This window comes from Falco naumanni, chromosome 6 (genome assembly GCF_017639655.2).
Source record: "Falco naumanni isolate bFalNau1 chromosome 6, bFalNau1.pat, whole genome shotgun sequence".
Classification (NCBI taxonomy): domain Eukaryota; kingdom Metazoa; phylum Chordata; class Aves; order Falconiformes; family Falconidae; genus Falco; species Falco naumanni.
Window position 1 is genome coordinate 41154476 of NC_054059.1, and position 16052 is coordinate 41170527.

A 16052-nucleotide genomic window follows, 5' to 3' on the forward strand; every position below is an offset into this window, starting at 1 on the left:
ATGCTGCACTTTCATACAAGATTCATCTCTTCCTTAAGTGTCCACAAGTACAAAATTCTCAAACTCTTTCAAATTTAGTCTTAACCTAAATAGATAGTTCAAAACTTGGCACTCTTCAGTTATCCCTGGACTTGCTAATGGGATAAAATACAAAACACAGATACAAATTTAAGGGGGGTGGAAAGGAGAAGGTGAAAAACCCCAACAAACCAACAAAAAACCCATAACACAAGGAAGCCATAATTAGTGTGGCTTATCTGGGAAACAATACATTTGCATGTTTAATGTATCCATCTTCATTAACTATCATTAGAGAAGTTTCAGTTATCATATCACATTAAGAATGTCATATCCTTATTTTAAAAGGAGTTTTGAAGATGTATTGTACCATTTCCTCTTAAACCAAGGCAATTTTATGATATTCCAACATCTTAATATGCCAAAGGCCTGCCTCCCATCCACCAGTGTTTGCCACTGGTTGTGTTAAACTTGTAATGATTCTATGTCACTCATTAGCATCTGGTTACTTTCAGCTGTTACCTACTGCATTGAAAACTCCTGTGCACTCCTTCCTTGATTTGCTGCAATAGTCTGTCTTAGGAACTCTGCTAGTGGTCCTTAAAATTATGCTAGGTTTTGGATTTAGAAAGCAATAGATCCTTTTTTATAGCATATTTTTTATCTTTCATTTTATTCTACTTCTTTGGCATGGTCAATATTTAAACTACTGCAAGAACTGATTAGCTAGAGATTTTAAAAATTAGTGTACAAATACTCTAAGTCAGGGGTCCTCAAACTACAGCCCGCAGGTATTTACAGAACACCCCCCCCCCCCCCCCCCAGCGGGGGAGGGGGGGGGGAAACCAAGCAGCCACAGATGACCTCCTGCCACTTCATCCACACATCGGCCCCTGTTTAAAAAGTTTGAGACCCCCTGCTCTAAGTGAAGGGTTTTCTTTTTTTTCATCACATTTATTTGAATATATGTTGCTTTCAATAGTAGATCTATTTTTCCTTCTATTTCTAGGCGTTGCTTAGCATCCATAATATTCTGAATACTAAACAAATACAGTAATGTATAACTCTGAAAATGCTGAAAAGGCAAACTGAAGTAAAATATAGATATATTCCTCAGCATCATAAAATAGCAAGTAGTTTCTGATTGCTGGAATTTAACTGCTGAGTGGTCTAACTTGGGCCCAGTGGTGCACTGGCTTTTTCCCTTGCCCCATGCAGAGCAATATTTAGTTCACTGCCACTCAGCAGACAGATTTCTCACGAATGGGTGGCAATATCAGACGAGCGTGGTGATTTGCTTCATTTTTTTAACAGTGGTTAATCTTCCCTTCAGATTTCCTCTTGCCATGACCTGCAGAAGACTCTCCAAGCCCAAAAGCGTATTTGTTTTTTCTTTCTGTATCAGCTGGTTAAATAACAAATGTTAAGCCTTGCAAATCTTGCTTCCCATTTCTTAGACCGTCATGGCTCAACAGAATGTTAATACTCTATCTGTATTTTTTATTGTAGGTAGTCTTTGCTTTCAAGTTCATTAATACTTCAGCTTTTGCTCCCTATGCAGTAAAGGAAGTTGTTGTTGCTTTCTACTTCTTGCTTTTTTGAATCATTGGTCTGTGATCAGGGAATGAACATAGTGGTTTTTTTCCAATTGATTTCCTTTCTATGTCTGCTTCTTTTAAGACTTGGTCTCTGTCCTTGGGTTGTGAAAGGGTTACAGCAATAGTAAAGTGATGTTTGTTGGGCTTATTTTTCTCTCACCTGGGAACTTCATATGCCTTTTTTTTTTCCCCTGTTTAGAAGGTAGAAGGTCACCTTTAATGTCTTTTTACACATTTTATCCATGGAAAAATATTTTTCCAATAAAGTTGATGTGTCCTCTGTACTTTTATATGGGTCCTATTGGTTTTAAGAGATGTATTGTGTTGTAGGTACTCTGGGGAGCTTTTGTATTGTTTCAGTGATTCTGCAGATTAATGAACAAAAATGTTCCCCGTGTTTTCCCATCTGATATTGAAATGCAGCACAGTTAAGAAAAAAACTAACTGGAATGACAACATTTTGATTCTTGTTGATCATTCCTAGAAGTTTAAAATACCTTTTATTGAGCATTTACCTTGTGTGATTCTCATACTGAGTGGCATCAGGCAGTCTATTATCTGCTTAATCTAAATAGGCAGCAATTAGGCAAACTGTTATTGTTTTCACTCTATAGCCCCCAGGGATTCATGGGCAAAGATGTGCCTTTCCAGATAACAGGAAAAGTTTGAACTGGATCTTAGGTAGTGAAGTATGAAGAATTGCTTTTTGAGTTTTGTAGGCAATAAAAAAACCTCGTAACACCTAAAAAACCCAAACTGGTGTTTAAGACAAAATGAAAATATTTCAAATTCCTTTTCAAGACAAAACACCACAAGAAATTAGCTTTTTTACATTCATATCCAAAGTTCTGAATTGAAGCTATTCTCTGCTCTAGTGTTTCTTTCAATAAAACATTTCAAAAATAAAGTATATTGCACTTCAGAAAATATAATATGACTTCTCTAGTGGGATATGTATTTGCTAGATGGAGAACACTTTCAGTATTGATGTTACTATCCAAATATGTTGTCAAGAAGACAGCAAGCAGAAATCTGTCAGAATAGAGGGTTTCAGAGTTATTGGAACACAGTCATGCTTTCCCTCTTCATAATTTAACTCAGTTTCCTGAAGTGATCTTCTAGTTAACGCACAGCTGACAGCACCAAAGGGTGTTGCATTAATTACTCAGGATGTGCTGATTCAGCCTTTTGAAATTCAACTTGACAATTCAGGAAAAAATATGAAAACAATAGGTTTGAATGAAAAAAAAAATATTAATCTGCTATGAATTCATTTTTCCAAGTTGGCCAAAACCCAATCTGTCTAAAGAACCAGTCCTTAATATTTACTTTCATCACTTCTGGATCTTCCCAGCTCCCTTTGCTCTAGTGCAAGAAGATACTTCATAATCTACAATATATACACTTGCAGTATTTCCCTTTGGAATGTGGATCACAGGCATTAATTTGGATCAACAGATAAGACAAGACAATATCTCTAGAATCATTAATAATAGATATTCTCAAAAGAAATTTTTCCTGAGGAGTAGAACAAATGCATGAGGAAAATGAAAGTGACATTGACATAAACAATTGTATCTTAGATTTGTGTTACATCAGTAACCTCAGGCAAAACCTAAACATTTACAAAAATAGTTTGAATTCTACCTCATTTCTCAGAGAAAAAAGCTGCAGTCCTAGCCCATCTACCATCTATGAAATGTAGTCTGCTATAAAACATTAATCACCCTAATTCTGGGAAACTGCTTGGTGATATTCTTATCCAGGTCTCTTCACAAATAAGATACGATCACAAACCTCTTCGGTTTTTTTTCTTTTCTTCTTTGCTTTCTGCTGTCTTCTCACTCTTCCCCCGCCCCCCCCCCAAAGATTGAGAATTACTTTCCTCCTTTAAACACAAACTAAATTCAAATCTAATGTAGTCAGAAACAACATTACAAAACTGACGATTTGGGACTCCATGTTTATTGCTGCTCAGTGACTTCCAGATCAAATATATTTGGTGTACAAAACAAATGATGTTGTTTGTTTTTCCTAACTGCTATCTTTGAAAATTTGTCCTGGAATCTGCTAATTAAGCTTTAGTGTGTCTATGACCTATACTATCATCATAAGTACTGATGTTCAATGTTCCAAAATTTGTTCTTGTTTTTGATGAAGAGATTCAAGAAAGCTAAGATACATGTTCACCTGCCCTTATAAAAATGAGAGCTTTCATTAAACGAAATACAGGAATATGCTATTGCTAGGGTTGTATGGATTTATAATGGACCAAAGTGCAATTTTTACATCTTATTTTGAAGTATGTGGTTCTTGACTTTATTGAGGAGAACAGCAGGTAAGATGACAGTCTGTTGTGTCATCCCTTCCTTTGTTTCTATAGCCAAACACATATCCTCCAGCATGAAAAAAAGAACTTGAAAGGAACCTGTACGTTTAAAAGATCTGTTGATTTAAACCATGAATCTAAATGTGGACAGCATTCAAGATCAAGCAAGAGTGGCTGAAAAAGGTTGTGGTTTCGTGGGGATATTTTGTTTGATTTAAGCATCCCTTGCAATCCCTCTTTTTCTCCTGCACCATGCCCTCAGTGTGACTTTAGCACAGAATCGAGCTGTGAACTGAATCAGAGAACTGATGCAAACTTTATAAAGAAAGAAACTAAGAAGAATAGTAGATGGTGATAAAAAATACAAGGTAGGAAAGGAGCTACTTAAGCAAGCAAAACTGCCAGAAGGGATGCTCATTAAAACATGGTTTGACTGATTGACAGTTGATTAGGGATTTCCAAGGTTGTGAGTTTTTCCATATAAACCTGTTTCCCTTCGCAATTCTAACTGTAACTGAGCAAATCACTTTTGAGCTCCTCATTTGCCTAGGTTATTGATTTCATTATTAATTTCTCTTAGATTATTACGTTCTTTAATATTATGCAGTATTCTTAGTTAGAGGAGTTTTAGAGTGACAGATGTGTTTTGGATTTTTGTTAATGAATAAAATTATTAAGCTATTTAATGAATCTTGTTGAAATGTTATGGACAACAAGTTTTACAAAAAAAGGAGACCTTTAATGTTAAAATAATTTTTTAAATTTGAAATCTAGTAACTGCTTTGAATAGTAAGACTGCAGTGTCCTTGCTCTGGTAAATCTCTGCTGGCCGGTTACTGCTTCACTAAGGAGACAGTGTGTCATTAAAAATTCAATGTAAAAACCCTCAACAAACTAACAGAGTTTTAGAACTGCACTACATAAGAACTAAAGTATTGAGGGGGAAGTACTAAGAATAATGTAAGTGAATGAAGGAAAACCACTAAATGGAAATGAGACTAGAGGAGAAAAAGTTGTAGAAGAGGGTGGGATAATGACAAGGGTATAAACAACACTAAAATATCATCAAAAAATCTTTTGAAATTAAAAGTGCATGAAAAAATTGAAAATACAAACTAAAAATTTTTAATATTGTGTAGATACTGAGACAAATACTTCTGAACTATCTGTTCCTCCCAAATGTTATCAGCAGTCTGTCTTAGCATTTCAGGGCAGACATGGCCAACCTAATGATACTGCAATAAGTTAGATAATTGTTTTCTTCAGGGAAATTCAAACTTCTTTGTGTGTATGTTGATGTTTGTACATGGTTCATTCATGGCACAGGGGAACTAGGTGTGGATGTCCAGGAGGTATCACCCAAAAAAGAATAATTTTTTTGTTGCAAGGTGTGCTGTGGAAATAACAATATAAGTCTTCCTTGAAAGTCCTTCATTACTGGAAGGTCATCTAAAATCTCTGTAATTTCTATTTCTGAGTTAATGATTTGCTTTCCTCTTCTGTATTGGGAAAATGCTGAACAAAATGTGAATTCTGTTCTGATTTGTCATGGGTAAACCTTTCATAAGATCCTTATTCAATTTGCTTTTTTCTAAGACACAAGATCTGGAAAGACTGTCCAAGAATTACCTCTGATGAAAAGTAAGGAAGAGGAAGTATGGATGTGTGACACCTCGGGCTAAAATGGGTAGCAACCTTTTTGTTCTACCAGCAAAGCCTGTGGCAGTTGTGAGATCTTCCACAGGCTTTCTCTAATTTTGAAGTCAACAGTTCAAAGTCATCTTTGGAAAGAATGGGAAACTATACTGAGTCTACATCTAAAGCCAGATTTAGATTGAAAAATAAATTAGGGACAAGAAATAAGTATCAATCTTCTATTTTTAATATGTGGGAGTAGCTTGCTCATGAACTCTCTGTGATTGTCAAATTTGACCCTAAATTGCTCCATGAAGAGTGTGTATCAGCATTATATGTGTAAATGCATATTAGGTATTGAATATTCTTAGCACTTGATTTAGTAGTACTCCCTCTGGAGTTTTTCCTTTGTGCCAATAAACCAGACCTATTTAGAGCTGTTGGCTCTGGGCCACCATTTCCTTGTTAAATGTTTAGAATTTGTAAGTGTTGTGACCCTTTTGCCAATGCAAGTAATCCTAATTCCAGCAATTTACTCTTGTCACTTTGCTTTAAACTCCATTACCACACACTGAAATTCTACACAAAATGGCTTGGAGATCATTTAACAAATAACGAATTGGATAAAAGAAGGATTTTGTCCCTTATGTCACAACTAATTATTTATTGGGATTTTGGTTTTGTGTTGCAGAACTGTGACCTGGCCCAGCAGAGTATTGTTCATATTGTTCAGAGTCCACAGAAGAACAGTCAGAGCAAAGATGAGACAGAAGATAACTGTGCTGGAGGTATCCTAAAAACCTGGGAAAGAGAACCTGAAAGTCTAACTCGCGTAGATCTCAGTACCAGCATCCTACCATCATTCTCTGCAGGACTGGCTGTTATTCTGGATACTACAAACCCCAGGATTTCTCTTCCCTCTGGAAAATCAGGTAAATCACTGAGTTGGTACATTTCAATACACAGACCTGAATGTTTGTCTAATTCTTTCTTAGTGTGATCAGTTCTATACTGCAGGAAAAAAACTAACAACATACGGTTACTTCTAGTTATTAAACAAAAAATACAACAATATTAAGAAGAGATATGCATCTGATGTGTCTTGTAGCAAAATAATTTTGCTTTATGGATAAACAGAGTGATTTCTTGTGTTGTTCTCTCTAACTTGTATTATGCTAATATTTTTACAAATTATTACAAGCTGGCAAAAACCTGAGAGGTCTACAAGTAGGCAAAAAATAGTCCGTAAAATTTCCATTACAGAAGTTTCCTTGACTAGAACGCTGGGCAGCTTATGCATTGCAAATGTGTTTCATTCCCAAACTATTATAATGTTTTCATGCCCATACATTTTTTTAAAAAATATTTCTATACAATAGACATTATTTATAAAAACATAGCTAGCACAAAATATGATGGTGATTCATGCTATGTATTTCAGTAGTTCTTCATCCACCAAATTATTACTGAGAATATCTTGTCTTCATCATGAAAAATAGTCTGAGAAACAAGTTACTGCAAATGGGTTGTGCAGTAATATTTAGAACTGTTCATGAGAGAGAAGCTCAAGCCAGAAGGAAATATAAGAATCTTTTTGCTGTTACATTATTCTTCTCACAGTAACCCCCTCCTCACACACAGCCTAGCTTACCCTTACTGACAACTCTGCTTGTCCCCAGTGAAGAGGCACCATTTGTCCAATACCATTATCATAACGGTCCATCAAAGATGTCTTCTTAGAAGAAGCAGTACACAAGTACCCTTTATACACAAGACAGAAGAGAATACCAAACACGTAAGTTCAGAGTAAAGAAGATGGTTTGTGAATATGTCAGAGATACCTCAGTGACTAACCTGACCACAGAAATCATCATGCTTAACAAAATGGCTACTAAAATTGTTCAAGTAACTTCTAGATAATTTCTTAAGTAACTCATGCAGAAAATATACAATTCGTGGGAGGGTCACAGAAGTATTCCACAACTGACTTGATCAACCTCTCACTGCCAACTAATGATGAATGAGTGCAGTTTAGGAACAAATTAGTACCCAGCCTAATGATCCACATCTCCCAATCTGAATGAAAAATGAGATAAGAGGGGCGCGTGGTGATTTAAATCTGGTAAAATAGGGACAGGGTTTCAGTCTGGGATTACTGTCAAAAGCAAGGCAATGGGTGAGCTTTTTAATGCTGCTTCTTATTTATTTTTTCACTACTGTACGTGATATCTACAGGACTTTAGTAGTTGTTCTTGCCTTTACAGAATGATTTATATATGTGTAATGCCTTTTAAAACTTGTCATGTGGTGTATCTTCCAGAGACTACAAACTCTGCGAAGCCAAGTACTAACCGACAGGTATCTTCTATTGCAGCAGATATTTTCATGGCAGAATAATAACTGTGGAAAAAGTACTGAGAATATATGCTGACTAGTTTATCTGTGATTAAGTCAAACAGATTTTTTTTACCATAAGGAAAAAAAAAACCAAACAGAAGAACAGCTCTGCCTGGAAGGATGTTAGTAACAAGTACTTTTTAAGAACATGTTATCTTCTCCTTGGCTTGCTTTGACTCTCACTATGAAAACTTGTCCTTTTGTTTCTGTTCAGCCCCACCACTAATGTGCTATATGATGACTTTGCTGTTTCTGTTGTTAGGATTCGGGGTGCATTAATTTGTAGTTCACATAATTCACTGAACTAAGGAGTAGGTAGTCCGGGTTAAAAGTTATCCAGCTAGCAAAAAAAACACAACCCAAAAGAACAAATAACACGCGCACGCAAAAAAAGAGAAGGATTAATCCATAAATCCAGAGATCGGTTTTCCAATCAACTTATCAACTTTATTGTGTAGTGATGATTTTCTTTGGCATAGCTGAAATGAGTAATGTAGTGGGAATGAGTGGCTGAAGTCTGCATATGCCACCATTGCTGCTTGAAACTGTATTTATCAAGCCGTAGCCTTAGAAGGTGGATGGTAGTGATCAGTATACAGTAGAAACCTATACAGTTGAAACAAGTATAAATTTTTTTGTGTGTGTGAGAGATCCCATGCAACGAGTAGAGCACAAATTTAAACTTACAATTTAGAGGCAGAGGATTCATTCATTGATTATTGTTTACTCTAACATGCTACACAGCTATTCCATAATTGTAGCAGTAAACACTGAGAGACTTCATCTCTTTCTGAACCCTAGATTATTTCTGTTTGTTACCACAGGATCCTGACCCTATGTGCCTGCCCTGCTTTTGTTTTATTTCCCCTCCTTTGAATTCTGAGGGGAAATGTTTGTGGTAACTTTTTCATGCAAACTTTTTGACTGCAAAAGTAGTTTTTTTGAAGTACTGACTTGAAAGCTTGGAGGTCAAACTATAGAATGTTAGCAGGCAATCTGGGAAAGAGACAACTTCCATTATATTGTACTGCTGTTGTATAAGTAATAAGTAGTATAAACGTTTGTACTTGATCAGACAAAATCGCTTATAGCCTGGCATCCTCATCCTGTCTTCACACAGGGGTGTTATTTGCTCCTTGCAGAAGAACATAACGGGTCATAATCCTCCCAGCTCACCTTCACTTTAGTGATGAGTAATAAAAGCAACTCTTGACTGGTCTGGAGAACCATCTTTCTTACATTGTGCTTTTAATGTACAATGCATGTTTGCTCGTGAGAACTTCAGGAGCTTGACAGTCACTAACAGGCTGAAAAATACTAAAATGCGTCCAGATATTCTGCATCAAAAATTTCCAGGTTTCATCTCTTCACAGGCAAAGGTAATAGAAATACATTTTATCTGCCTGCTAAATAACACCTTGCATGATTTCTAATCAGCATGTGAAAAAGTCTCAGCATAGGACTTCCATCCTAGCTCACCCCCACCTAATTTACCATCTGTCCAATATCTGGGACAAAATGCTTTGACAAACAAGATGTAGGCAAATAAACTATGTACCATAATGGTTGCATGTCAGTAAATACGTGTACAAGGTGAAATAATTTTGGCCTGAGAAGTGGTGCATCTGAAAACCATAAGGGTTTGTATGGCTTATCAACTGAATATGGAAGTGCATCATGATACTATGTCCAAGAAAGCTAGTATGATCCTTGGAAGTGCAAACAGGAAACTGAGTGGGGAGTATGTTTTTTCTTCTGCTTTTGATACTTGCATAACTAAAACTGGAATATAATGCACCATTTTGATGTCTAAACTTCAAGAAAGTGCTAAAAAAGCTGTTGAAAGGTTCAGGAGTCACAAGAATCCTGCAAAAGTGCAGGTCATAACGGGCTTATATATGTTTGAATAATGTGTCATTCATGGGAGTGGAAATTTGCTAAGAGAGAAGCCTTAGACCTTACAAGCCACGTTGGGCTTTAAGCTTTCATTGTCTAGAAACTGAAAGACAGCAAATATAAATACCATACAGATTTTACAAGTTATCCTGGCTTATGAGAAATCTCCATATTTGGCCATTTAAAAATAAATATTTCCATGATCTTCTTTTCACAGAAGAGTAAGTAAGGTACTGGTATATATTGACTTAAGTGTGCAAAGCTGTAAAATCTAGTAAAAAGAGGGATCGATTCTTTTCTACCTACTTAGGAAATGCTTTAACAAAACTTAATATATGTTAAGACCTCCTGTCCTTCCAAATCACACATGAGTTAGGGCAGGTAAGACTCTCATTAACAAAACCTCAGTATTGTCAGTGCTTAAAAGCATAAAGTGATAAGCTGAGTCTATGTAAAACTTTGATGTATGAAAGGCAAAAAATTTTAGAAGGGAAAGCCACAATTTAGGGTTTGGATGGTCAGAACTGTGCATACATCCGAGAGAAACTCTGATGAATAAGAAAACCCTGAATAAATAAACTGTGGATATTGCTGACACTGAATACTTTTTGAATAGTATTCTGTTGATAGTGTGTGAAAATTCCTGTGCTCTGTAATTGGTATTACATTTTATTATGATTATTTTAATCAAAAAGACTAAAAGGATAAGAATTTTTGCGTCATGTTTGTTTGAAGTAAATAAGTAGTCTAAGCTCCTGAAGTATTTTAAAGTTACTTCACAACCTTATAAAACTTTGTCAGATTAGTTCTAGATCAGGCAGTGGCATGGTGTACATCTCTACTTTGGCATTTAAATGTCGTGTTAGGCTGCGTACCCCTACCCAGTACCAAGCTGAATACAACTGCAGTTTTTTCTTACGCCCTTTTTGGGCATGCCATCGAAACATGAGCACTGATCCATCCAAAGTGGCCTCCAGCACAGCAAGAACGTCCCTGTTTATACTGAGCATGAATCTCTGTGTTCAGCAACTGTACCAGACGAAACTAAGACAATGAACTTATTTTCCCATGACCTAATTTTCCTTTGCTGTCTCCCAGTATCAAATATCTAAGAATTTGCTATTCCCTTAGAAAAGAGAAAAAGGATTCTTAAAAATAATCTCTGGTCATTTAGGTACAACTTTACATGGGAAATTAATCAGTATAAAGATTTTTTTCCCCTTGGCATCTGTACAAATCATTTGTGGATTAGTTATAACATTAATTAATTAATTAAATGTACCTTAGGTCCATGGTATTGTAAATCAGTAGTTTAATGGGGGGAAATCAGTATTCTGTGCAATTTGCATTCAGTAATTAAGTCCTTTTTCCCAGAGTTATCAAAATTATCAGAGTACTTACACTGGTCTTTCTTAAATTTCCTGAAATATTAGTACACCATTTAATGGTGGCTATGTGGTTGTTATGGTTGTTCTTTTTGGCAGACAGTCATTTGAGTAAGATTCATATTGCTGTGCAAGAAAAAGTAATAAATTACTTAATATGCAACCAATGTATTGTCTCAGTAGACACGTTCAAGTAACTAGTTAGGTTGCTATGGTATTTTTGGATTTGGTGCCCTGACAGTTTACTTTTGTATTAGGATTAAACCACTTTTAATGAAAATGAAAATGCGCTGTGCAGCACATTGTGATTTATTCTACATTTGGTTCAGATTTTTTATAATGCATAATTTTACAAACTTTTTGATATGAAATGCAGCATCAGTTGGAGAGTCAATCTACATCCAGAAAAGGGAAGGTACAAATTTACTTTTTTAAAAGAGCAGAATAAAGTACCAAGTCATGAATAACATGCTGGTCATGATTTTGGCAAATGCTTTCTGGGAAGCATGGCTGCATTTGCCTTCATTATATACTGTGTAAATTTACTGTATAGACAGTTCTGTTTTAAACTTTAAAAACAAAACTTTACAAAATTCCTGCATTAACAATTCTGCTTAGTTCCTGCACATTGTTAATCCTTATCACTATGCATTCATTGCATACACAAAACTGTTCTTTAACTGTTAGACCTTTTATTCTAAATTTACTGGGTGTACAGTACCACAGAGCTGATGCATTGTAGTCACAGAAATCAAGTTGATCAGGCCTGAAAGCTCCTTGCAAGAGAAGCTGGAGCAAAAGCTTGTCTTTCTTCCTCTCCTTTCCTTTTCTTGTTTGATATTTTTATACTACTTGCCCCCATCCTAAAAAGGAATCTCCTCTCTGCTCCTTACTGGTTTTGTTAGTCTTGGTTTTGCCAGTTACCCTCCATGGGTATTCCATACCTGCAAGATGTTCTGCCTAGTTGCAGTCCCTCATGCTTGTTTTGGTTTGTTTTGGTTTACAACCTTTTGTCACTTGGATGCCACCTGTGTACACACATCTCTGTCCCTTTGGTGATCACATTGTTCACATACTTAATGCAAATGCTTACATGTTGTGCCCAACTAGGTCATCACAATGGTAAAATATGTTTTTCAGAAGTAACCATATTTTGAGTGTGTGTATGTGAAGTCTGAAAATCCAGGTGTGTACTAAGAGAAGAGTATGACAATAACATTGTTATATGATACAGTGAAGTTACATTTAATTTTAAGTCAATTCTGCTGAATATTTCCTGTGTGTTGAATGAAAGCTACTTAAAAGTTGTAAACTAGTTTCCAAGCTGTTTGGTAAATTTTGTGTAGCAGGAGTTCTTGAACTGTGATTCATGTTTGAAGCTCTGAGATCAAGAAGGGTTTTGATGATCTGTGGTGATGCAAGTCGAGACGGACTCAAAAACACTCTATCTGCATGGCTAGGTTCAGACAAAGTGGCTGTTTATTGTTTTTACATATTGCTTATATATCTTAGATAGTACATGTGTCAGATGCTGATAGGCTTTGTCTTCTTGCTTGCTATTTGCTCTTGCTGTGTATGTTGTGGTTTAAAGTTCCACGTTTTCACATCCTATTTTACATGCTTGACATTTGTGTGGCTGTCTTAAAGGTACACAACTAAGTCTTCAAAGTCAACTAACTCACCTACAGACCTGCTGCAGACCCCAACAATGACCCATTGAGATAATGGTCACAGTGCTGTAGCTCCACTTACTTGTTTTCAACTACCAAAATATATTGCAATCATAGAATCATAGAATCATTTAGATTTGAAAATACGCTTAAGATGATCGAGTCCAACTGTTAACCTGGCACTGCCATGGCCACTACTAAACCCTAAATGCCACATCTACAGTCTTTCAAATACCTCCAGGGATGGTGACTCAGCCATCTCCCTGGACAGGATGTTTATGTCAGTATATTTTAAATTGTCCCTCTTGATTAATTGCTGTGGCTTCTTGAATTATGCTGTATGAGTTGTATGTTTAGAGGTAAAGGAAGGCATGTCCATAAGACAATGCTTCCCGTTAAAAGGTATTAATATAGTAATGTTTCTGAAGCAAGATTTCTTGATGCACAGCAAAAAAGCGGGTTTCTGGATATAAGTCACATCTCAACCACAAAAAAAGCTGTTATACAAGATCAAACCAATTGTCTATCTAAATCTAGTTCTCTTTTTTAATAGTTACCTGTTCTGTATACAATGCATCAAAAGAACAAGAAGCTTTCTTAATATATAATGTTATATTTAGAGAAGGAGTATTGCTTTTCACAAGTAATCACTTGTTTCTGATTATCCTTTATGTCTGCTGTCTGGATGAGTTGACAAGAACGATAATGGCATTCTCTAATCTGACCTTCATTGAAATAGCACTTCCTAAACAGTCTGAGTTTCAATTCAAGGGTTAATTGGAGAACAGAGGGAGAGCAGTCAGCCCAGCAATTAACTATTGCTAATTCTGTCAATTTATTATTTTTTTTTAAGAGTTCAGAAAAATATTTTGGTTGTTCTGTTTCCGATAGGGTTGTGAAAATTTGTCATTACAAAGTCCTTGGAAGATTGCTTATGCATATATTGTATCTTCTGTTAGGATTATTAACCCTTATCAACTCACTGCTGCAATACTTCCAAGTTCTATATATAAAAACTGATATCCCCTCTTCACCTTCCAGCAACAGCAAAAAGTGGTTTTATAAGACATTAGCATAATGGAACCTTTTCAATAAAATGATAAATTGAGCCCATTTCGGAAAACAGAACACACACTCAGTAATTTATTGCAGTCAGTGCCATGCTGGAGACCTCATTCATATCATATGCTTTTAACACTGATGAGAATGGTGCCATTTTCCCACACCTTGCATGTCTGTGAAATTCATTTAAGAGAAGAAATGTTCTGCTCTAATAGAGCCAAAAGCACTTCTGGGAATGCTCATCTTTACATGACACAATTATCTCTCATGAACATGTCTAATTATTGTTTTTAAAGGCCCTTTCCTGTTAATTGAAGCCAGTGCCATTTGCTAACTTCCCTGTGTCAGGGGGTGGGAACATTATTGTGTCCTTGGAATTTTGGTTGTTCATAGGTGACAGCATGGATGGAGTTTCTCCTGAAAACGCGTCACTCGCACCTATGCCACCAGCTGGAGGTGGCATTTGTAGGTGGAAAGTGTTCTGTGTTGATTAAACAAAACTATACATGTTATGTTTTCTAAAACGATTGTTTGCATGAATTAATTACTGATGCCACTGGGAAAAATAGGAAAGTAACACTTAGGAAACACTTCTTATGTCTAAAAACATGACAACAGAGATGTAGGGTGATTTTTTTATTTTTTTTTTTTTTTAACAAGAAGAGTCCAATTATGAGGCACAAATAAGGAGAATGCTTTGTTTAAAGTTCGTTTAAAAACCAGTAGTTGCCGCTACTGTGCATTTAGTGCTTGCACTACACGGTCTGTGTTGTGAACTCTTACCACTCGAAATGACATGAGACATAGTCTTTGTTCAGATCACGTGCTTAAGATTCATTAATATCATTGAGAGTTCTGTGCACACAGCAAGGACATTGGGAGAACAGACCTATTAGAAAGGCTGGATCTACAGAAAGTAATTACATGGAACAGATAGTTTAATAAATTCATTTGATACTAGAAGATAAAATATAGCCATACAAAATATGTCCTGCTCTCTATAAAGACAAATAGCTTCAATGGGACTAAATTTGAACTTCTGTGAAAGAAAAAGATCGTTGCACTTGGCAGGGGAAGACAGGTCCTCTGGTGGTTTTGTTTTTCTATTTTTTTAAGAAAGCAACGATTGTGGTAGAAAAATAGACAGTCAACTCAAAAGATCTAATTTACGTTCATAGAAAAGCAGATTTAAAGACAGTGCCTGCTCTTGCTATGCTGTTCCAACAGTCTTTGCCATCAGCTTTATTTCGGTGAAGGTTTCACATTGTCATTGCTACCTGGGTGACTATTGTTAGAGATACCAAGGCAGTGGCCTTTATGTCCATTCAGGTTTCTCTTTAGAGGCAACTGGGAAATATTTCAGTTGTTTTGTTTGTCTTTTGTGCCTCTGGGTGTTTTGGGGTTTTTTTTGTCTTTTTGTTTGTTTCTTTCTTTCTTTTAGAAATTATCTAACCATAAGAACTGAGGATCTGTATCAGCTTTATGTGGATTTCCAGAAATCCTTCAGTATAGGGTTTTTTCTCCAGCTCTGAAGTGCATTGAACCTTTTCCTTAAAGCTCTCTCATTCTTGCCCATTCTTCCTGAGACAACATTGCCTGCATCATGCCCAGCAACAAATTTTGTCCATTTGTAACAGAATGAAGATCCATGCTGTGAAAACAACTACTATCCTTTGTAATCATTAAATATTTGCTACGAGCTTCTGGAATGTTGATAGTTTGGAATCTATTGGCACTGGGTAGAAAGCTGAACTTAGGTAGTTTTACAGCGTTTGTGATAAAATTACTAAATTGAAAGGAAAATAAATGAAGAAAATGTCTTTCTTGACCTGTGTTTCACTTATGAGACAGAATGATACAGTAGCCTTCAAGTGAAACGGGAAAAATTCTGAGCTGGATTGTATGTGCTGAGGCACATTTTTTTGTACAGCTGCTATGTCAGAATCACAGTTTCCTTCGTGAGGTATCCAGGGTCTGGAAGCCCCTATTCAATGGTTAACCTTAAGATTCTGAACCTACATTTTTGAATGGTAGCTCAAAAACCCATGAATTTTTGTATTCA

General features: G+C 36.1%; 1 protein-coding gene across 1 annotated transcript in view; it reads left to right on the forward strand.

The window, feature by feature from the left end:
* Nucleotides 1-16052, forward strand: part of PRKN (parkin RBR E3 ubiquitin protein ligase) — a 616239-nt gene that overhangs the window by 96993 nt on the left and 503194 nt on the right. Inside the window, exon 3 of the mRNA XM_040598195.1 lies at nucleotides 6272-6512. Coding sequence (XP_040454129.1) covers nucleotides 6272-6512 — 241 coding nt within the window. The remainder of the gene's footprint in view (nucleotides 1-6271; nucleotides 6513-16052) is intronic.